Genomic DNA, 24,527 nt, shown 5'->3' with positions numbered 1-24,527 from the left:
ATCACATTTTCTGTGATTTCCCCCCAAAAAAACTAGACAAAGTAGCTTTTCATTAAGTACATCATTATTATTTTTTTTAAATGGAAAGCAAACCAAAGTTCACTGCCTGTAAAAAACACAAATGGAGACGAGCACTTTCCCTTAAATGTGTTGTAAAAGATATTTCTTTCTATCATTGTACATAAAAAAAATGCTGTGCCACCTGGTACATGCAAAACACAGGATAATTTGTTTTCACCACCAAACTGTAGTGTTCTGACCAAAAGGAAAGACGGAGGGGGGGGGGGGGGGGGGGGGGGAGGAGAGAGAGAGAGGGAGAGAGAGGGGGAGAGAGAGAGGGGGAGAGAGAGAGAGAGAGGAGGAAAAACATTCACTTACAATATGTTAGGTATTACATGACCGTAACAAAATGTTACCACTGCATTTAAAATGTCTGGTAAATTGCCCAACTTATTGATCAAACGGGACACATTTTAGCCAGCAATAATTGTGAAGATGGCCAGTTTGACAATTCTATTAGTAATGTGCATTTGTAAAGTATAAGTATCACCACATGGTTGACATAGTGTGTAGTATATAGTAAAACCAAACTGTATTTGCCACATGCTTTTATAACAGAATACAGAGCACAGTTAGAACCTACTAAACAACAAAAACCATTGCATTTAAAAAAAGTGATGAATCCAATTCATAAAAGTCAACTTCAACAGACAAAATCTCAAGTAAAGGGTAGAAACCCAGTGAAATTCAGCATTCCCATCTGACCCGAGCTGCTTCTTCAGAATCTTTTCTATTTTTCATCATTCAACGACTTTATTCTTCGTCTACAGTAGTTAACAAAAGGCTTTTGTAATTTGGAGTGCTTCTGTAAGATCACATGTAAATTGTTACAATTTAAATTATTTTCACCCAGTAACTTATAAACAGTTAAAATGAATTTGGGCTGCTCAACCTGTCTTGGCTTTGATTTAGGGAGCATAGCACATTTACAGCTTCTATTCAAAAGGAGAGCAGATACACTCAGTAAACTGCGAAATTGTGTCCAGTTCTGGTCGCCTCATTATAGGATGTGGATGCTTTGGAGAGGGTACAGAGGGGATTTACCAGGATGCTGCCTGGACTGGAGGGCATGTCTTATGAAGAAAGGTTGAGGGAGCTAGGGCTTTTCTCACTGGAGCGAAGGTAGAGAGGTGACTTGACAGAGGTGTACAAGGTGATGAGAGGTATGGATAGAGTGGATAGCCAGAGACTTTTCCCCAGGGTGGAAATGGCTGTCACGAGGGGACATAATTATAAGGTGATTGGAGGAAGGTATAGGGGAGATGTCAGAGGTAGGTTCTTTACACAGAGAGTGGTGGGTGTGTGGAATGCACTGCCAGCAGAGGTGGTGGAGTCAGAGTCATTAGGGACATTTAAGCGAATCTTAGACAGGCACATGGACAGCAGTAAATTGAAGGGGTGTAGGTTAGGTTGATCTTAGATTAGGATAAATGGTTGGCACAACATTGTGGGCTGAAGGGCCTGTACTGTGCTGTACTGTTCTATGTTCTACAGGTGGAAGTGAGAATCACTACACCAAGTGGAGCACACAGAGGAATTTGAGTCAAGCCCTGTCTCATGGAAAAAACTACAGGGTTAATATGAGCAAGGCTACATTTAAAAGCTTGTTCCAAGCAGATTTTAGGGAGGTGTATACGGACTCACATATTTATAACATGGTTGGGTTGTATACAATGTATCTGAGATCAATCCTAACAAGAGCTACAGACTCTCACCTGTAAGCTTGAAATCAAGCTCACCCTCAAAACAAACACAAATAAAAGCTAACGATGGGCATCAGTTTTTCCTTTCCTCCTCCTCTCCTAAAGGAGCAGCTAGCTTCTTATTTGAGAATTGCCAAATGCAATTCCCAGAAGACCTCTCTCTGGCACCTCAGCCAAGTGGTTATTTTTCATATGTGAGCATCGACAATGAATCTTAACAGGCTACTGCAGCATTGGGCAATTCACAGCTGCACCTAATCCATTCTTCACTAAATGTCAATGTATGTGCTTCCAGCAGGAACTACTCAGAAGCTATAGGGTGCAAAAAACCCAATTGATTTTTCTCCTTCTTAATCCAGAGACTGTAGCCATTTACAGTGGAATGACTGCCACCCCAATCATGACCAGCTAACAAGTGTTTCTTCTGGACTAACGTAAAAGATTGACAATTTCATCACTCCGTCAACAGGTCTCACTTGCTCACAGTAGCACGACCATCAGTTTAAGACAACTCCACATTGCAGTTTTGCTAACCACCTGCAATAGCCTCACTCAGCTCTTAAAGTCCAGGTTTTGCCTACAAATCAAAGATTTAAGATTCTTACTTAGCTGAATGTCTCCAGCGCTATTATTCTTTCTAGAAAAGCAGGTGACCAACTCAAACCTGACAAACATTCTTCAGAATTTGCTGAAACACAACATTTAACATTATAAACCTTGCCACCTAAAATGATTGCAGGAGTTAAGTTTGCATTCATTATCAACATTCATCTTCACTGGACTTAAAGGATTTAATATCTGAGAAAACAGTTCCTAAAAATATTAACCTATTCACATTGGCCAATTTTGTGGGAAGTATTAACATATCAAAACTCTACAATGGACATAATGCTTAACACTCTGCATGGGAGGAAAATAAAGAAACAGATTAATAACTACAAATATAATTCACAAAAACATTTTTAAAAACTGAAAGGAATCCCAAAAATAGAGCTGTCTAGAAATGAGCCAAGATATCCTGATTATTTCACATCCATCACCGACAGCGAAAACTGCCTCCTCTACCGATGAAGCAAGCATCAAGGTAGTTTGAGTTCCCAACAGTCTGGGACTTAACCTGGGAAACAGGCAGACTTTATCATAATTAGTCTTGCCTTGATCTGTGTACTTCTCTCCTCTCCCCCTATTGAAAACGCTGACTGAGACGTGGCAAAGGGGGAAACACAGAAACGTTTTTGGTATAAAAGAGGCCCATACTTGCATATTAGAATGCACGTTTTCCACTCTCCCTTCCCTACAAGCAGAAAGCATTTAGCTTCTGCTTGCTGGTTCCTCCAGGACAAAAACAAACAGCTCACCATATAAAAAACCAGGGCCCAAATGTGTGACTATGATCAGGTTTTATTCTCGTGTGAAAATTGGTATGCTTTATTGGCCAGTTTTACTATTCATTTTATGTCGGGGAAAGAGATTTTGGTTTGTTATCAAGGCACATTGTAACATTATTAAAATGGAAAATTACCCAAACGTAATTTAGACAAGCAGTAAGACCATTAGCAAGATGGAAGTTTTATTTTATTTTGAATTTTCACAGGCTGTCATCTGTGCTGAGTGACAACCTTCTTTTCTACATTTCTATGCATGCCTACAAAAATAAAATCAGTGATAATCAATGTGTAACACTGAGTCATTGGTTTATTAAATTATTTTAGATATTCACCTTTACTTCATGAGTGTATCCAGAGATAGGAACTGTTTCTGCCGAATGCAATTTCCTAAATTATAAAACAAAGAATTTGATATTAGATTTGCCCAAACATCAATGGCCTCACTTCCTATTCCTGAAATGCTATCTCTAATAATAATGATAATCTTTTATTGTTACAAGTAGGTCCAAACTGTCAGGGCATTTTTGCTAACATCTTACAAAAAAAAATATGCTGAAAGATTATTTCAGAATAACATATCCCGAGAGATACTTGGTTTTAATGCTTGCCTCAACAACAACTTACAGCACCTTTAATGTAATAAAACATCCCAAGGCTTTACGAAACAAAATTAGTCACCGAACCATGCAGGGATAGATTACGGCAAATGAACAAAAGCTTGGTGAACAAGGTAAGTTTTAAGGAGTGTCTTAAAGGAGAAAAGGGAGGTAGCAAGGTGGGGAGGTTTAGGGAGAGAATTCCAGAGCCAAGGAACGGGGCAACTGAAGGCATGGCCACCAATGGTGGAGCAATTAGAACTGGGGATGCTCAACAGACTGGCATTAGATGAATGCAGCTGTATAGAGTTGAACAAGATCACAGAGCTAGAAAGGAGCCAGGCCATGGAAGGATTTGGAAAAAAACTAATGGGAGTTTTCAAACGGACGTGCTGTTTAACCAGGACCCAATATAGATCTACAGGCATTAATGATAATAATTGCTTATTGTCACCTGAACAGGCGCCGGAATGTGCCGATTCGGGGCTTTTCACAGTAACTTCATTGAAGCCTACAAAGCAGGGGATTTAGTGTGAGTTAGGGCACAGGAAACCTTAAGATTATTGAAAATAGGTTGCAGGAGTGCATTAGAAGTTACGTCTGGAGGTACAAAGCAATGATGAGGGTTTCACCAGCAGAAGAGCTGAGCCAGGGGCCCAGTCAGTCAATGTTATGAAAGTGGAATAGGCAGTCTTACTGGTGGTATAGGTGAGCAGTTGAAAGCTCATTGAGGTCAAATATGATTCCAAAGTTGCAAACGGATTGGTCTGGCCTCAGACAGTTTTCAGGGAGAGAGACAGATTTGATGGCAAGGGAGTGGAGCTTGTGGCTAGAATCAAAAAGCATTGGTTTCATTTCTCCCAACATTTGATTGGAGGAAATTTCTACTTATTTAACATTGGATGTCAGACAAACAATCTGACAGTTTAGAGGTAGTTGAGGATTGAGAGAGGTGGTTGCGAGGTAGAGCTTGGTGCCAATCAGGGCAGATGTGGAAACTGACAACGTATTTGTGCATGGTGGCTAGAGGGGCAGCTTGCAGATATGAAATAGGAGGGGCCAAGAACACAGCATTATGGGTAGCACAGTGGTTAGCACTGTGGCTGCACAGCGCCAGGGTCCCAGGTTCGAATCCCGGCTTGGGTCTCTGTCTGTGCGGAGGCTACACGTTCTCCCCGTGTCTGTGTGGGTTTTGTCCGGGTGTTCTGGTTTCCTACCACAAGTCCCGAAAGACGTGCTGGTTAGGTAATTTGGTCATTCTGAATTCTCCCTCCGTGTACCCGAATGTGGCAAATAGGGCTTTTCACAGTAACTTCATTGTTGTGTTAATGTAAGCCTACTTGTGACAATAAAAGATTATTATTATTAGAGGTAGCATTTCAGGAATGGGAAGTGACGCCATTGTTGATAGTTCTCTGGCTATGATTCGATAGTTAAGAATGGAACAACACAGGTCCTGGATTAGGAAACTATTTTAACAGGTGAGACCAGAAATCCGTTACATTCTTGTGAAAACCCAACTGGAAGTAATGACATCCTTCAGGGAAGAAAACCTGCCCTTCTTACCCAGTTACGCCAATCCCACAGCAGCACCGTTTTCAGTGGTTCCAGAAGGTGGCCCACCAGCACCTTGTCAGTGCAAATTGGTTATGGGCAATAAATGACGACTTTGCCAGACCACATCCTGAAAATGAATAAGAACAAAGAAAACTGATCACCAGCGCAATTTATAACTTACCGTTATCCATAATTTGAATGTGGAACTGAAAGAGCATTGGAACCATTTTTAAACTTTCCAGTTGTGTATCCAATGATGCTCCATAGGCTCTCAAGGTTGCAAGATCGGTCTCCAACTTTACCTTCTGATTCTGAGAAAGAAAACAAGTTGTAATTATTAAAATTGAAGTTCTGATAAATCACGGAACTGCTATCGGTCATACTAGAGCCCCATTTAAATAATTCTAAACAGAGTTATATGAAATTAATAGTTTAATGTTGCAAATTTGTAATCTTTTTCAACCACTTTGGCTCGGCAAAGTCAACTTGAAAAATACAGGTAGCGGTTTCTTATTGCCTTCTCCACAAAGATGACATAATAAATTTTATCTCAAATGTCAAACATCCAGCACACACATCATTGCTAATATTATTAAATATATATATCATACATTTGCAAGGCCAGAGTGAGACATTTAGTAAATTTAAATAAAGTATTGAACATTGAACGAATATAATTTACCTTAAATCCTTCCAATTGTTTGCTTAAATTTTCATGCTCATCATCTGCGTGCTCCAAAGATTTTGCAAGTGCACCAAGTTCTAACTCTCTTACTAGGAGGCAAACAAAACAGACTGTAACTTTCATTTTGGATTTTACCCCATGTCTTACTTCTGGCTGTTCTCACACCTCCGTTGCCAATGAGAGCTCACAGAATGATTACCAAAGATCGTGGATTAATTAATGATAGGCGACACAGGCAAAGCCTGATTGAGTGCTGTGATTAAGGAGCTACAGAAGGCTTATAGAATCCATGTGCCTAATGCCGGGTCTTGGAAAAAGTTATCCAATTAGACTCCTTGCTTTTCCCCAATAACTATTAGTTTTGATGAAGCTAGTGTGGTCACACTGCTAACATTTGATAAAGTGTCAATAAGAATTGAAGTGCATGGGTTTGCAGGAACATAGTAGCACAAACATAAAGTTAGCCAAGAGACAAGAGAGCAGACAGCTTATTTTCAGAATGGGAGGAAGTATACATTAGTGTCCCCCACAGGTCGGCATAGAGAACACAATTTGTTTTAGTAAGAAGTCTTACAACACCAGGTAAAGTCCAACAGATTTATTTGGAATCACGAGTTTTCAGAGCGTAGCTCCTTCATCAGCTGAGACTCACCTACGCTCTGAAAGCTTGTGATTCCAAATAAACCTGTTGGACTTTAACCTAGTGTTGTAAGACTTCTTACTGTTCCACCCCACTCCGACGCCAGCATCGCCACATCAATGGTTTTTGATTGATTACCCAATTATTTTTTCCAATTAAAGGGCAATTTAGCATGGCCAATCCACCTACTCTGCACATTTTTGGGTTGTGGGGGTGAAACCCACACAGACACGGGGAGAATGTGCAAACTCCACACGGACAGTGACCCAGAGCCGGGATCGAACCTGGGACCTCAGCGCCGTGAGGCGGTTGTGCTAACCACTAGGCCACCGTGCTGCCCTTTGTTTTTTGATTGATGACCTGGACTTGGGTATAGGCGTTATAATTTCAAATGCTGACACCAAGTTGACTTGGAAAGATATTATTTGTAGTTTCAAAAGTAGTTTTGGTGACTTATCATTCTGTGGAATTAATATGTTATTTAGCATTCTGTACTGACATTGACAGAAGCCATTTTAAAAACTAAACCAGTTTTGCATTATTGGAGACTAGTCAGATCAGTTAAGTAGACAGCCGTCATTGTGAAACAATTAAATAATAAGCAATTGGTCAATAAAAGTATTGAAAATGCTGGCAATACAACCTGCAGCTCGAAAGCGCTTCGAACTTTTAAAATTCTTAACATTTGATTTTAATACAATTATTGAAAGTCATGAGAATTGTAAAATGCTGCCTTCCCAGACAGTCTGGAAAGATAACATGAACTTAAATATTTTATTAGCTTTGACTGAAGGTATAATAATAATAATCTTTATTGTCACAAGTAGGCTTACATTAACACTGCAATGAAGTTACTGTGAAAAGCCCCTAGTCACCACATTCCAGCGACGGTTCGGGTACACAGAGAGGGGAGTTCAGAATGTCCAATTCACCGAACAGCAAGTCTTGAGGGACTTGGGGGAGAAAACCGGAGCACCCGGAGGAAACCCACGCAGATACGGGGAGAACGTGCAGACTCCCCATAGACAGTGACCCAAGCCAGGAATCGAACTTGGGACCCTGGAGCTGTGAAGCAACAGCGCTGCCCACTGTACTACCGTGCTGCCCTGGCCTTCATTCAACATGTCTCAATTATAAAAGACAGTTATGTTAACCGACTACTGTTCAATACTTTGGCGAACTTAAAGTAAGAGATAGAGCTTAAGAAAAGCCATCGTCTTAAGGTTAAGACAATGTACACAATTAGCTAAAAACTAAAGGGCGAGCTGTTATTTCATGATTGGCAAATTATAGACCAATTGGCTATTTTAAAGAAATTGACAAAGGTGTGTTAGCTATGTTGAGAGACTGAATAGACGCAGACTATTTTCATTTGAAAGACGGAGGTCGGGCAGCACGGTAGTGCAGTGGTTAGCACTGCTGCCTCATGGCGCCGAGACCCAGCTTCGATCCTGGCTCTAGGTCACTGTCCGTGTGGAGTTTGCACATTCTCCCCACTTCGCTCCCACAACCCAAAGATGTGCAGGTTAGGTGGATGGGCCACACTAAATTGCCCCTTAATTGGAAAAAATGAATTGGGCACTCTAAATTTATATTTAAAAAAAAGAAAGACGGAGGTTGAGGGTGACCTGATAGAGGTCAACAAGATTATAAGGGGCATGGATAGAGTGGATAGGCAGGCACTCTTTCCCAGGGTGGCGGGGTCAGTCACCAGGGGGCATAGGTTTAAGGTTTGTTGGGCAAAGTTTAGAGGAGATGTGCGAGGCAGGTTTTTGACACAGGGGGGCAGTGAGTGCCTAGAACGCGTTGCCAGGGGAGGTTGTGGAAGCAGATACATTAACAGCGTTCAAAAGGCATCTCGACAAACACATGGATATGATGGGTATAGAGGGATAAGGCAGAAGGAAGTGCTTTGGCAAAGGTTGGTATCATGACCGGTACAGGCCTGGAGGGCCGAAGGGCCTGTTCCTGTGCTGTATTGTTCTTTGTTCTTTCTTTGTTCTTTGTGGACTTAAAGGTATAAAAGAAAGTTCTCGAGATGCCATCTTGGGTTAACATGCTATCCACGTTTTCAGAGCCTTCATGTCTTGGTCTGAGGAGGGTACAGAGAAGTCTGTTCAATTGTCAAAGTTCAGCTTTCTCCTCTTGCTGTTAATTACTGCTAATCACTATTAATTGACAATTTGCTTTTTATCTTTGACTCGTTACCTTTTTAATGGCTAATAAACTTTTTGAATTTATCATTTAAAGTGTTCACTCTTGCTATGTGGTTAAGTCTGTAGAATCTGATGTGATTTACTTGCAGGGAATTATTGCAAACAAGTGAACCCCATAAATCTTAGATCAACAGTAGTGTAGATGTCACAAGCACCTAAATTGCAAAATGGGAGATGAATGACAGGTGAAATTTAAAATGCTACATTTTTGGGGGAAACAAGAGACATTATAAACAAAATGGTGCGATTTTAAAGGGAGTTCAGGAACAGAGACAGACTTCGGACTCTCATTTACAAATCTTTGAAGGCCCCAGGCAGACTGATAAAAGCTGTTAATATGGAGAATTCACAAAAGAGAGACTTGGAGGACAGAGGAAGTTCAGCTTTGGTACCACATTTTGAGACAATGTCAATGACTTCAAAAGGATAAAGAGAAAATTAAATGCAATGTTACCAGGGATGAATCACTTTACCTATGTGGAGAGACTACAGAAGCTAGGACTCAAAGCATTGAAGGTTAAGGGGAGATTTAATAGAGCTGTTCAAAATTAAGGATTTTAATAGATTAATTAGTACAAAGCTGTTTTAATGCAGAGTGTTACAATCTGGGATGCACTCTTTGAAGGGGTTGGGGATGCAGATTCAATGGCAACTTCCGGAAGCAAATTGGATATAGACTTGAAAGAAAAAAATGAAGGGCTTTGGGGAAAGAGAAAGGGAATGAGACTAAATGGGTAGCTCTTGGAAAGGGCTGAAACATACATGGTGGGTCAGTGGATTCCGCCTGTGCTACAAGATTCTGGAATCATTCATGATACAAGATGTAAACACAATGATGAAAAAAGACACACCTACTAAAAAACAAATATGATAGTAGCCTTTGCAGCAGCCCCAAAAGTAGGTCATTTACTCGGACCTTAAGCTCCAGTCAGATATTCCACAGAATGGAAAAGCAAAATACTGCAGATGCTGGCTATTTGAAATAAAAATAGAAAATGGTGGAAACACTCAGATCAGGCAGCATCTGTGGAGGAAGAAACAGACATATTGGTCCATAACCTTTGGTCTCTGGGTGCTGTACCACGGAGGTACCCCAAAGATGTGATGGGGACCCCGCCCCTTCAAAAGGCCCTGCGTAAGGATTGCATGGCAATTGCCAGGGTGTTCAAACTTTTATTGAGCAATTACCCTGCACTGGGAACAATTTGATATCCCAAATTACTCCAAAAGAAACACAAGATGTGCCTGGAGTTAGTGTGCTGTCTTTCAGTTTCTTTCCTGGTCCCATGACCATTCTTTTTGGCCGGTGAGATTCTGTCATTCAATCTCTCGTGTTATCCATCCTACCAGGCCTTCCTTTTGTCCTTATCCCTCCCACTCCTTACTCAAAACCTATTACAGCTCGAGCCTTTCCTAGTTAAGGGGATCAAAGCGAAACGTTAAGTCATTTACATAGAACTGATTTGTGCACACTGTGGCAAATTTACCGCAGGAAGGCTTCTTAGACCAAATTCAAGAGCTCCAATTACATTGTACTGGTAATGGTATCATGCAGGTAATGCAAGAAATATGTGTGCTGTTTTGACTCCAGAGTGCTAAGTTTATTATCAACTCAACTTTACTTCAGGAATATTGCTGTGAAATCATCAACTGCAGAAGTTGTCACTAATGCAATTTAGTAACACAATTAACTTTTATAGAATCCCTACAGTGCAGGAGGAGGCCATCTGGTCCATCACGTCTGTATCAACCCTCCAGAAGAGCACTCTACCTAGGCCCACTCCTCCACCCTAACCCTGTAACCCCACGCACTGATCATGGGCAATCCACCTAGCCTGTACCTGAAGGAAACCCACACAGACTAAGGATGTGCAAACTCCACACAGTGAGCCAAGGCAGGAATCGAACCCAGGTCCTGGCATTGATAGACAGTAGTGCTAACCACTGTGCCACTATGTTGCCCAGCTATGTTTCTTTTACCCCTCCTTTAGAAGCAATGGAATACTACAGATGGTATAACAAAAAAATGCTTTGGGCAAAGCTTGAGCTATCACACACAGTCTCTAATTACACTGCTGGTAATAGCAAACCAGACGCCACATGGCCAATGTCACAATTCTCTCCATTCCCCCCCCCCCCCCCAAATAAAACGCACAACTGTAAAATGGGTTCTCGTTTTGCATAGGCAATCAATCCTTACTCCATGCCGGTTGTATGCTCTGGAGCTATTTGTCCACGATGCTCTAATCTTCATTCCAGTGGAATTAATACAAAAACCTCCTATAAACACCCTTAAATGGGAGAACAAAAAGGGATAATTTTCTGACTTGGCACTTCTGGTAAGGAGTCTCACCTGTGAGAAATTCAGCATCAGTGAATGATTTTGCCAACCATTAATTTAAATGCATCGACAAATCAGTTGCAGTGTGCATTTGGATTTCTGGTATGCACTCTCGGTCAACTATGCAATTCACTGAGAATGCCAAGTGAAAACAAAACGCATAAAGTTAATTTAAAACCCTTCCTGTGGTAAATTTATACATGAAACTATTAAAGCTGCAGCAATATATCATCCGAGTAAAAATGACCTCAGCACAGAAAAATGCCATCTATGGTGCTTTCTCGAGTCCTAACAGCAGAAGTTGTTCTGGTTGATATGTGTAGTAACAATACAAAATCTGTTATCTTGGAAGGTGTTTATGACTTCATTACACAAAGGAGGCAGAATAATTATTCTTTCAGACTGTGCTATTTTTCAGCTGTTTGACAAATTTGGTTGCCATATCTTTTGAGCAAAGAGACTCTATCAATGAATGAAGAGAAAGGATCAATACAGAAAGCAACTAGTGGTAGTGATTGAAAAATAACCTAATTTGCATACTTCAAAGCAAGATTGCTGTCAAATTGCTAAATTTAAGACATGACATAGCCATTTAATGTACTCACAATGGTCCTTTTAAAGATATTCTTATTACTAAAAGGAAAAAAAAAAGACGAATTTCTGTAGTGCTTTTCAAAACCGAGGTTATCCCAACCCACTTGAAAGCCAATGAGCATAATCACTGCTGTAATGCAGAAATGGGACAACTATTGCGTAAACCTGGGTCCCACAAACAGAAATGTGTTAATGACCAGAGTATCTGTTCATAGTGATGTTGATTAAGGGAATAATATTAGCCAAGACACCGGCTTGAATCCCTTGCTTTCCTTTTGTACATTCACCAGAGGGGGCAGGTGGGGCCTCAATTTTGTATTCCATCCAAAATACAGCACCTTCAACAGTGCAGCACTCCCTCAGTACTGCACTACAGTGTCAGACAACATTTTATGCATACGTCCAAGTGATATTTCAACAGACAAGCCTTTTTATTGAGTCCTACCACTGAGCCACTGCTGACACTAGTAATATTTACAAATATAAGAACATAAGAACTAGGAGCAGGAGTAGGCCACCTGGCCCCTCGAGCCTGCTCCACCATTCAATGAGATCATGGCTGATCTTTTGCGGACTCAGCTCCACTTTCCGGCCTGAACATCATAACCCTTAATCCCTTTATTCTTCAAAAAACTATCTATCTTTACCTTAAAAACATTTAATGAAGGAGCCTCAACTGCTTCACTGGGCAAGGAATTCTATAGATTCACAACCCTTTGGGTGAAGAAGTTCCTCCTAAACTCAGTCCTAAATCTACTTCCCCTTATTTTGAGGCTATGCCCCCTAGTTCTGCTTTCACCCGCCAGTGGAAACAACCTGCCCGCATCTATCCTATCTATTCCCTTCATAATTTTATATGTTTCTATAAGATCCCCCCCGCATCCTTCTAAATTCCAACGAGTACAGTCCCAGTCTACTCAACCTCTCTTCGTAATCCAACGCCTTCAGTTCTGGGATTAACCTAGTGAATCTCCTCTGCACACCCTCCAGTGCCAGTATGTCCTTTCTCAAGTAAGGAGACCAAAACTTTCAAAAGCAATACTACATGTGTGGCCTCACTAACACAGTATACAATTGCAGCATAACCTCCCTAGTCTTAAACTCCATCCCTCTAGCAATGAAGGACAAAATTCCATTTTGCCTTCTTAATCACCTGTTAACCAATTTTCTGTGACTCATGCACTAGCACACCCAGGTCTCTCTGCACAGCAACATGCTTTAATATTTTATCATTTAAATAATAATCCCGTTTGCTGTTATTCCTACCAAAATGGATCACCTCACATTTGTCAACATTGTATTCCATCTGCCAGACCCTAGCTCATTGACTTAACTTATCCAAATCCCTCTGCAGACTTCCAGTATCCTCTGCACTTTTCGCTTTACCACTTATCTTAATGTCATCTGCAAACTTGGACACATTGCCCTTGGTCCCCAACTGCAAATCATCTATGTAAATTGTGAACAATTGTGGGCCCAACACGGATCCCTGAGGGACACCACTAGCTACTGATTGCCAACCAGAGAAACACCAGAGAAATATGTAATTTTTACACCAAGAATGGAAGGATTCTGACATTGTTGAACATGTTGAAATATTGGAGAAATTGCTGAAAAGACGCAGCAGGCCTGTCAGCATGTATCAAGAAGAGAAATTAGCCCAGTGGTGCAGTCCACGGTGAAGATATGGAATCAGCTGAGGAGGCATTTTAGGATGGAAGGGATGTCAGTGCTAATGCCGCTGTGCGAGAATCATGGGTTTGAGCCGGGGGAATGGATAGTGTATACAGGAGGTGGAGGGAAATGGGGCTGGTCAAGGTGAGGGATTTGTATTTGGAGGAAGGGTTCACCAGTGTGAAGGAGCTAAGGGAGAGGGTACACTGCCGAGGAGTAGTGAGTTCAGGTATCTGCAGGTTAGGGACTTTGCACGGTAGGTCTGGAAGGGGCTCCCGAGATTGACGGAATACACCCTGCTGGCGTAACTGCTGCTACCGGATGTGGAAGGGGAGGGAAGAATTGGGGATATATCTAAGTGGCTGGGAAAGCAGGGAGGCGAGCGGGTGGTGAAGATCCAAGGAGAAATGGGAAGCGGAATTGGGAATGGAGATCAATTGGGGAGTATGGAGTGAGGCACTGCGTAGGGTAAACGGCGCCCCTACTTGTGCAAGGATGAGCCTGATACAGTTTAAGGTGGTGCACAGGGTGCATATGACTCGGGTGAGACTGAGTGGGTTCTTTCACGGGGTAGCAGATGAGTGGGAGAGGTGTGGGTGTGGGCCAGCGAATCATGCGCACATGTTTTGGGGTTGTGAAAAATTGGGAGGATTTTGGGCGGGAAATGTTCGCGGTCTTAGCCAGGATAGTGGAGGAGGGAGTGGACCCAGACCCGTTGGTGGCGATATTTGGGATTTCAGAGAAGCCAGAGCTCATGGAGAGGAGGAAGGCCAATGTCTTGGCCTTCGCCTTCCTGATTGCACGGTGGCGAATTTTGCTGGAGTGGTGGTCGGCATCGCCACCAGGGGTAGCAGCATGGTTGGGTGACCTGTATGACTTCCTTCGGTTAGAGAAGATAAAGTATGAGTTAAGGGGCTCAGGAAGGGAGTTTGAGAAAAGGTGGGGCATGTTTGTGACCATGTTTGAGGAGCTGTTCGTCGCAGGGTGATGGGGGGGTTGGTGATGGGGAGGGGGGTGGTGAATAAGGAGAAAAATCTGTACAAACTGTATAGTTGATTGTTGGGAAGAATGTTTCCCGGGGTGTTTATTTCCTGTAACCTACTTTGATACAAGTTTGAATAAAATGCATTTAAACAAAAAAAATCAAGAGGAGAAATCGGTTAATATTTGGGTTGTACATCTTTGTCAAGTTTGAGGAAAGCTATCAAAGTGAAACTTTAATCCGTTCTCTTTTTTTCTTTAAGATGCCATGTATTTCCCATATTCTATTTTGTTTCAGATTTATCTCGATTTGTAATAATTACACATTGACTTTTGCATTCAAAACATAATGCTGGTAAAGGAGGAATGTCGGCTTAGAACAGCGAACATTTCCAATTCAGGTATCACGCATTAGCACAATGAACTCTCATATCCAATACATCACGTGCTGAATAAAGTCTCTACCACTCTGTCCCAGTAAAATGCTTGAATCTTAGCCGAGGACATTTCTTATCAAGCAATGTAAACTTCAGCTATTTGCCACACCAGAAAATTTATGCCAACTGTGCCAAACAGTTAAATGCGGTTGATGTATCTACAAGGGATTGCCCAAACCTTTTCCAACCAGGACCCTTTTATCCAACTGGGAGAGCGCATTCACTTCAAGGTAGCTTCATATGCAATCTAAGAGCCACCGTTAATAGAGTTTAAAATAGTTGATAACAAAATCAGTTTATCTTAGCTACATATTTGGGGGGAAAAAAGACAAAGTAAAAATTATTTGTACTTACATTTTACCTGCTTGAAAATATATTCCTCCAGAAGACTTAGATTAAGTGACGTATAGTTATGTTTTGAGGTCAGGCTACATAACTGGGACAGCTCTGCACTGTCAGCATCATCTGTCGAGTCCTCATCACCTTGCTCCTGCTCTTGTTTAGACAATTCAGCAGCTTCTTTCTCAAAATCTCCTGTTTGAATTCAAAGTCACAGTTGTTACATCTATGGACGTGGTTGAGCAGGTGCTCTGTCAATTTATTCACATCAGATTAAGATGGCGACTCTGATTTTGAATTTGAAGTATTGTTGATACAGCATAGTCTTAAACACTCTGTTAAAGCACAAAAGTCGTAGTGTAAATCTGGAATTGGAGCCCGACCTCAGCCCATAAAGATGCAACATGAGTTCCTCTGGTGGAGGCAGTCACAACGTGCTTGGGCTCGACACGCGAGGACTACAAATCAAATGTGGCATCAAAGAGAAATGTGGAAATGGTTCTGGGGACCCTTGTACTACCAGAGGAGTTCTGAATATCACTGTTGAGTTCATGGAGGCGGTCTGGGATTTCAATATTAATGCTATTGAAAGAGCGCTCTCCTTGTTAAGAGAACCGTAGATCAAGCCTGTTGTACAAACATGGTACTGCCTTCCACAGACCAATGCAGCAGCTACAACTGTCTGATCAGTCGAAATGCATATTGGGCGGGGGGGGGGGGGCAGAAAAAGTATATCAACAAGCTTTTGCTGCTTTGGCTGGATACAGATTTGTGCAAATAACTATGCAAGGACAATCTGAAGCAAGAAAGAACATGGTGGTGTCTGTATATAAATAGAATTGTACATTTTTAATCGTGATTCAATCATGCTCTTGAACCACAGCTACATTGATGTTGTGCTACCCCCTAACAAAAGAAAGATATTATCGCCATTGTTACACTACCCACAAGAGAGTTTTCCAAACTCTCCAAATCTTCTGTCAGGTTGCTTTTCATCGGTCCTACTTTTCCTGATTCAACAGTGGTGTGGCCAGCATTGAAATATTCCTTCTGCTGATCAGAAAAGGTTTTCTGCAATGCTGCAGGGAGCTGTCAGAAAATGTTAACACAGAAACTCAGTTACAAGAACAGCCTGGTTATTCAAGATACATGATCTCGCTTGTGGCCTGAAGCGAAAATGAAAACACCTAAGAAAAGAACACTTGAGCAATCTGGTGGTTCAGTGGACAACTACACTACATGAAGGGGTAATCAATCTTCACAGTTAATGAAGATTCCAGGTACGAGCTCTCATTTTGGCTCAATTTGCCTCTTCATGTAGTGTAGTTGTCCACTGAACCACCAGATTGCTCAGTGTTCTTTTCTTGGGTGTCTTCATTTTCGCTGATCTCATTTGGAGTGTCAAATGGGTACACAGTTGACCTTAAAAACCTTTGGCTGGGAGAAGGGATTGAGAAGAGGGAGGAAATGAGCCAGGGTTCCCAAATGTGGCTGTCCATATGGAGATTGGGGAATGAGGGAATCATGTTTGGCTGTGGTTCCATTCACCTTAATGTTCATGAACAAACATTCTATGTAGTTTCAAATGTCAAGAATGACCACTTGGATAGTCCTGGAGGGCTCGGTTCCAGGTCTTAACCAAAGCTTCACTAGTTTTGCGGTGAAAGTCAAAACTGGTCTAGAGATGGCATGGTCCTTTTTCAGTGCTTGTATATTTTGCTAAATGGAATTGACCTTTTCCATTAACTTTCGACCTTTGTCACCATGGACAGCCCCTTTTTTTGATTGGACAGCCGGATAAACAAACGCTCTGAAAATACTGCATGATTCCTATGACTGTACAACCTTTGCTAAAGGAAGATGTGCTTCATCTCAAAAAAGATGCAATTACATCGCAAGTTAGAGTAGACTTTTCCAACTACAATTCAACTTCTTAACATGATTGCCACAGAACAACTTCACATTGGTCCCAGTGAATAAAATATTTAACATCTACAGAATGCAAGTGGTTTTATTCTTCATTTCTCACAGCACATTTATAAAGTTTATCCAGGAAATAATGCAGCAATAATTCAGGTTGAAAAGCAGTACAGTTTTATGGGCACATTTATAATTTATTTATTTTTCTTTGCAGCTTATCTTTTGCTACCGCAAATTTTGCACCACAACCTTAATAAGCACAACTGGCAAGGGGAAAATAAAAACCTCACTGAAATATTTTGAATGGATAGCAGAAAGCTGTAGTTTTACGGGTTTTTTGATAATTAGGGCAAACAAATAAAATAAAACATAAGAAACTGGAAGTCAACCATATAATACCTTGAGCTTGCTCTGCCGTTCAATAAGATCATGCTCATCTGATCTTGGCCTCAACACCATTTTACTGTCTATTCCCAATAAAGCTTGATTCTCTCAAAGTTCAAAAATCCACCTATCCCTAATATATTTAATGTTTCAGCCTCCACAGCTCGCTGGGTTAGAAAATTCCAAAAATTCATGACCTTTTGAGAGAAGAAATTCCTCATCACTGACCAAATCGGCAAACCATTGTTCTGAAATCATGTTCCATAATTTTAGATTCCTCAGCAAATGAAAAACAGCCTCACGGTATAGACCCTGTCAAGCCCCCTCAAAGTCTCATTAAGATCATTCTTCTGAACTCCATGAGTATTGGCTCAACCTGTTCATCTTTTCCTCATAAGACAATCTCTTCTCCCAGAAATCAACCTACTGAACCTTCTCTGAGCTGTCTCCAATGCAAGTATATCTATCCTTAAATAAAGAGACCAAACCTGCATACTGTATTCTAGATGTGTTCTCAGCAAAACTGTACAGTCGCAGCAAGTCTGCCATCCCTGTTGAATAAAGTCCAACATTCCACTTGTCTTCTGAACTACCTGCTGTCCTTGCATGTTAACTTTTTGTGCTATATGTAGGAGAACACCCAGATCCCTCCGCACTGTAGCAGTCTGTCATGTGTCTCTATTTAAATAATATTCTGTTTTTCCTATTCTTCCTACAAAAGTGAGAACCTTACATTTTCACACATTATATTCCATCTGCCAATTCTTTGCCACTTATTTAACCTGCCGAGGTCAGACAATTAGGAAGGCAAAGAGGAAATATGAAATGAAAATACTGAAGGTAATAAAAGATAATAGTCATATTTCATGTGCAAAGTAACAAAAGGAGAATTAATAGGAATAGGATCACTATGAGGTGAGAAACACAAACACAAGATAAACTGAAGAGATTAACAAAAGATTTGAACTCCAGAATTGAAGGTACAGTATTGAAATTTTCTAATGATACCAATTGACATAGTAGCCAACAGTATGAAAGACTGTATCAAAATATAGGAAGACAAACAGGCTTGCAATATGGGCAGCTAAAGGCAAACTAAAATTAATATAACGGAGTGAGAGGTGGGTCATTTTGGTCGGAGTAATAATACTCAATTGGACAACAAGCATCAAAATAAGGTAAAGGAAGAGGTCTATGCATTCAGATACATAAATCATTAAAAATATTGGCATAAATTGTTAATGCCATCAAAAATGCAAACAAAGTACAGTGGTTCATTTTTTGAAGGAATAGAAATCAAAAGCAGGGAGAGTCATGTCAAATTCAAATAGAACCTTGTTTAGACCACATTTCAAGTACTGTATACAGTTTTGATCACCAAGTTGCAGAACAAGAACAGAAAATATATTAGAATACAGAATATCGCCAGAATGGAGCGGATGTAGCTATCAGGAAAGGCCAAATAGGCTGTAGATGCGAAGAGAAGACCTGATAAAATGTATTTTAAAAAAAAATCATATTTTCCTTGTCCAACCCAATTCTACTTGTGGGCAAGTCTGCAATAATGAGCCAGAAATGTAACAACTCAAATAATTAACTTAGGAGGAATTTATTTGCAGTGGTGAGAATGTGAAATGGCTGATGTTGCAGGAGAGTGGCTTATGTACAAAGCACTGATGGATTTAAGGAAAGACTTGATGGATACGAGGGAAAATGGAAAACTGGGATATGGGAGCAAGGTGCAAACAGGCAGTTAGTGTGGGAAGAGATTGGTAGCTCATAGCAATGCATCAGTATTGCATGTTATCTTTTATTATAAAGTATTTCAAATTGGATCTTTAATAAATGGAATCTTTAATAAATCTTTAATAAATACACGCAAGGCAGAAAATGAGTTGAGTCCAGAATTAAAATTCAATGACCTGGATTTCTGTCTCAGCTGAGAGGAAACAGATTCTGTATGTAACTGCCGCCCAGCCCTTTCCTGGGCTTGTCAACAGAGATTCCCCATCATCTGGTACCTATTTCAATGTGCTGCCCTCTTCAGGGCATTAGTGCCATCTGTGAAGATGGCATGAAACAGCAAGGCTCTTCAATAATCAGATTGAAGACTCCAACTAAACCATGCAGTGTCTCCCATTCACTTATTAAGGCCCTTAAGTGGCCACCTTATCCCACCCAGCCTCAATTTGTAGCAAATCTGATCCCAAATTACCTTCAGCTAATAGACATGCATTCCCCTCCAAAACCTAAATGCTAATGTACATAGAATCTGATGATGCTACACTTTCAAGCTCTGGCACACAATAAGGTCATGACACCACGACTAATAAAAAAAAGCAATCTCAACAGAAAATGCAATAAAACTGACCCTACAAATTCAAACTGCACCACAACTAATCTCAAGGTTGAAAGAAATTTAGTCTTTTTCAGAGTGAAATATGTGCATCACTGGACCTGATCTCATGATATGTTAGTCATAAAGTTGTGCATGATTACATATCATCAAATACAAAAATGTTTAGATGTTGTATCACACAAAAGCCGAAATGGAATCCCATTTACGCAGTCCTTAATTAATGTCAATCATCAACATTGGAAAAACCTCAGTTTATCAATGAAGAAATAATACAAACAAAAGACCTACCATGTACTTCACACAGCGTCATGTTGGAATACTGCAGCTATGCATTGATTCAGTCAGCTAGTTGTTTGAGTCAGACATTCATTGAGCATCTACTTTTTAGATACTGCAGTTTTCATTATTTCTTGTATGCTTTTATATATTTTACTTGAAAACCTAACTTTGTTTGAATATTTTGCGGTTGTCGTGATTGTGTTTTATCCGCAGCATTTTTAAAACTGATTTGACTAGGCAGCATCAAAAGAAATCATTCACAGTAGCTCCATTGAAGTACTTGTGACAATAAGCGATTATTATTATTACATGGTGTGAGCTCGCAATAGTGTTAATTCTGCAAAAAATAAAGTACGAGACTATTCACATATATATTTCATTGAAAATTGTGTGTAATTGTGGAGTTGAATTCACCTCCAATGCCTTATTTAGATTTTACCAAAATATATTTTGGATCTATAAGGCCAGTAATCAGGAAACATGTTGAAATATTTTACCTGTCAAATTCTGAAGATGCTGTCTTCCAAAAAGATGTTCCTTCTTGTTATGTAATGAGCTAAAGTACTGATTACATGTTTTGCAGTACAGGCCATTGTCGTCCTCACCCTGCTTAACAAAAGGACCCAATTATTTACTCCTCAATTTACCAAACTTACAAGGGTGCCTACTTTTGACAGTCAGTTATTTACAAAACTACAAAAGCAGAATTTAAAACCCAGAACAGAAATTGAAGCAATGTGTAAATTACTGATACATTTTTGTCAATAATTAAAAGAGGTGAATCTTTTTTTTTTACACTAAGGGCAATTTACCATGACCAATTCCCCTAACCTGCAATCTTTGGACCATGGGAGGAAACCGGAGCATCCGGAAGAAACCCACGCAGACAAAGGGAGAACGTGCAGACTCCGCAAAGACAGTGACCCAAGCCAGGAATCGAACCTGGGACCCTAGATCTGTGAAGCAACTGTGCTACCGTGCTGCCCCTAAAAGAGGTCATAATGAGCATAACTGGTTGCTCTGGACAATAAATTGTGAAATAATTTGAAGCGGCCAAAATATTATAACATTGCTCCCACTGTGCAAGTTAGGTTTTGTTTTAATGGTAATTGAGAAGTAATAAATAATTACATAATGATCATTCTTATTCTGTTCCCTACCATCATAATAGATAAAAGTACATTTCTGGATGCTGGAATCTGAAACAAAACAGAAAATACTCAACAATTGCAGCAGGTCTAACAGCATCTGTGGAGAGAAGAGACGTTAGCTCCCTTCTCTCGCCACAGATGGTGTCGGACCTGCTGAGGTCCCGTATTTTCTGTTTTTGCTCCTAACCATCACCATGCACAACTAAACAGATCACATATAGAACAGAAACCATTTTCCCCAACCAGTCAATGCTGGTCTTTATGCTCCAATCAAACGTCCTCTTCTTTCATCTAACTATTTTCACGTTTCCTCCGGTTTCCTCCCACAATCCAAAGACATGTAGGTTAGGTGGATCGGCCATGATAAATTGCCCTTAGTGACTAAAAAGGTTAGGTGTTATTGAGTTACAGAGATAGGGGATAAGTGAGGGCTTTAGTGGGTTAGTGCAGACTTGATGGGCCGAATGGCCTCCTTCTGCACTGTATGTTCTATGTTCTGTGAGCACAATCCTCTATTCCCTTTTCTTAGCTTACCGAGCTTCCCCTTAAATGCATCTATACTACTTGCTTCAACTACGCCTTGTAGCGAGTTCCACACTCTCATAGAATTTACAGTGCAGAAAGAGGCCATTTGGCCCATCGAGTCTGCACCAGCTCTTGGAAAGAGCACCCTACCCAAGGTCAACTCCTCCACCCTATCCCCATAACCCAGTAACCCAACCCAACACTAAGGGCAATTTTGGACACTAAGGGCAATTTATCATGGCCAATCCACCTAACCTGCACATCTTTGGACTGTGGGAGGAAACCGGAGCACCCGGAGGAAACCCACGCACACACGGGGAGGATGTGCAGACTCCACACAGACAGTGACCCAAGCCGGAACCGAACCTGGGACCCTGGAGCTGTGAAGCAATTATGCTATCCACAATGCTACCGTGCTGCCCTTAACTACAAATCATCACCCTTTCATCCCTCTCATCACCCTTTGGGTAAAAACACGTCTTCTGAATTTCCTATTTGATTAATTGGTGACTATTCTACATGGATGGTCTCTAGTTCTGTTCTGCCCCACAAGTGGAAGCACTCGTGCTGTGACTAATTTATCACAACCATCCATAATTTGGAAGACCTCCATGGGGTCATTCTTTAGCCTGCTCTTTTCAAGGGAAAAAAAAGGAGGTCCAGCCAAACATTCCTTTCTGATAAATGTAACCTCAGGGGTGGACTATGGCTTGCTAGTCAACCAAATAGTTGCAGCGTCTACAGGGTCAAAACGAAATATTGCAAAAAACAAAGCATTTTGGGAAACCCATGTATGGAGCAACAGGAGAGCCTTTCCCCCATCCCTAAAACTCCTGATGAGAGTCACACTTCTGCGAGATGTCACTACGTGAAGGTGGTGTTGTGTCACTTTTGTATAGCTCTAATGGACAGTCAAGAGTTGTAAATTTATGAAGGCCAGGAAGCCATTCAATTACCTTTGTTCTTGGCTATATGAGGTACATGACCAGTGGAGACTTGCATAAGTAAAGTGGATGTGGGGGTGGCATGGTGGTACAGTGGTTAGCACTGCCACCTCACGGCACAGAGGAGCCAGGTTCGATCCCAGCCCCAGGTCACTGTCCATGTGGAGTTAGTACATTCTCTCGGTGTCTGTGTGGGTCTCACCCCCATAACCCAAAGATGTGCAGGGTAGGTGGATTGGCCACGCTAAATTGTCCCTTAATTGGAAAATGAGAGAAAATTGGGTTCTTTAAATTTATATTTAATTAAAAAAAGAGGATGTGGGAAAGGGTTATTTAAAGTTTGTGTGTAAAATTAACATTTTAAAACTCAGAATTATAATCAGATTGAAGGAGCATTTTACAACGTTTCTAGAAACCTTTCTACCATCGACTGAAGCATATAAATTGCAGCCCGAGATGTTTTCAAACTTTGGAGGCCTCTCACATTCACAAAAAAACTACCGTAGGATACTGTGAACCATGTGCCATTTTTATATGACATTACCATATAAAGAACAGTTACTGTTGAGGTTATGTATCAGCTTTAGCTTGGAATCAGGGTTGTCGATTCAAACCCTATTTTGGAGACTAGAGTACAAAAACCAGACTGCCACTTCACTGCAGCGTTGCGTGAGTGCTGCTGTTTCTGCTAAAGATGTTATCTTTCAGATGAGATTTAAATCGTGGCCCAGTTTAACATTCAGGTAGAAATAAAATTTCCCAAACAATTGGGGGCAGCAGGGTAGCATGGTGGTTAGCATAAATGCTTCACAGCTCCAGGGTCCCAGGTTCGATTCCCGGCTGGGTCACTGTCTGTGTGGAGTCTGCACGTCCTCCCCCTGTGTGCGTGGGTTTCCTCCGGGTGCTCCGGTTTCCTCCCACAGTCCAAAGATGTGCGGGTTAGGTGGATTGGCCATGCTAAATTGCCCGTAGTGTCCTAATAAAAGTAAGGTTAAGGGGGGGTTGTTGGGTTACGGTTATAGGGTGGATACGTGGGTTTGAGTAGGGTGATCATGGCTCGGCACAACATTGAGGGCCGAAGGGCCTGTTCTGTGCTGTACTGTTCTATCTATGTATCTAATATCTGAAGAGAAGCAGGGGAGTTCGCTAGCGTCCTGGCCAACTCTTAACCAACACTCCCAAATGTATCAATGTATTCATTTAATGAATTGCTGCTTGTGAGACTTTAATGTGTATAAATTGGCTGCCACATTTCCTTACATTATATCAATCCTGAGATTGTGAACAGTTCTACATAGAAGCAAGTTCTTTCTCTCTTTTACTAAATGAGCAACTTTAGAAATATATTTCCACCGACTGTTCCTGGTTTTTAAAAAAAAAACTTGCCCATTACTGCATGAAGTTTAATGAAATAAAAATTCTACTTACTCCAATTTCGGACAGTGAAATTGCTTCACTTTCAAATTCAGCATCCAGAGACTCCACACCTGATTGGAACAAAATATTGCATTAACTGTAACCTTTACACTGTCCATGTGGAGTTTGCACATTCTCATGTCTGCATGGGTCTCACCCCCACAACTCAAAAAGATGTGCAGGGCAGATGAATTTGCCATACTAAATTGCCCCTTAATTGGAAAAAAAGAGAATTGGGTGTTCTAAATTTATTTTAAAAGAAGAACTGTATACTTTGATCCTGAACAGTTGAATGCTGCCCAGCAACAGGATGCCCAGAGTGCATTATCTGGCAAGTA

General features: G+C 41.0%; 1 protein-coding gene across 11 annotated transcripts in view; it reads right to left on the bottom strand.

Annotated features, from left to right (window-relative positions):
* Nucleotides 1–288: 288 nt before the first annotated feature.
* The window catches only part of LOC119963433 (high mobility group B protein 6-like), a 58,141-nt gene continuing 33,902 nt past the window's right edge, over nucleotides 289–24,527 (bottom strand). For 4 of the 11 annotated variants that reach the window (XM_038792554.1, XM_038792558.1, XM_038792559.1 and 1 more), the window contains 7 exons: nucleotides 24,202–24,260; nucleotides 20,651–20,762; nucleotides 15,227–15,406; nucleotides 5,987–6,078; nucleotides 5,486–5,615; nucleotides 3,484–3,538; nucleotides 804–865 (listed from right to left, as the gene is read on the bottom strand). In XM_038792554.1, coding sequence (XP_038648482.1) covers nucleotides 3,486–3,538; nucleotides 5,486–5,615; nucleotides 5,987–6,078; nucleotides 15,227–15,406; nucleotides 20,651–20,762; nucleotides 24,202–24,260 — 626 coding nt within the window. In that variant the 3' untranslated portion in view covers nucleotides 804–865; nucleotides 3,484–3,485. Of the gene's footprint in view, nucleotides 866–3,483; nucleotides 3,539–5,313; nucleotides 5,432–5,485; nucleotides 5,616–5,986; nucleotides 6,079–8,589; nucleotides 8,722–11,198; nucleotides 11,319–15,226; nucleotides 15,407–20,650; nucleotides 20,763–24,201; nucleotides 24,261–24,527 lie in introns of those variants that run through there. The other 7 variants (XR_005460103.1, XR_005460104.1, XM_038792555.1 and 4 more) reach the window with 7 other exon arrangements.

The sequence above is a fragment of the Scyliorhinus canicula genome, chromosome 3 (genome assembly GCF_902713615.1).
Source record: "Scyliorhinus canicula chromosome 3, sScyCan1.1, whole genome shotgun sequence".
Lineage (NCBI taxonomy): Eukaryota > Metazoa > Chordata > Chondrichthyes > Carcharhiniformes > Scyliorhinidae > Scyliorhinus > Scyliorhinus canicula.
This window is presented reverse-complemented; position numbering and strand designations above follow the sequence as displayed.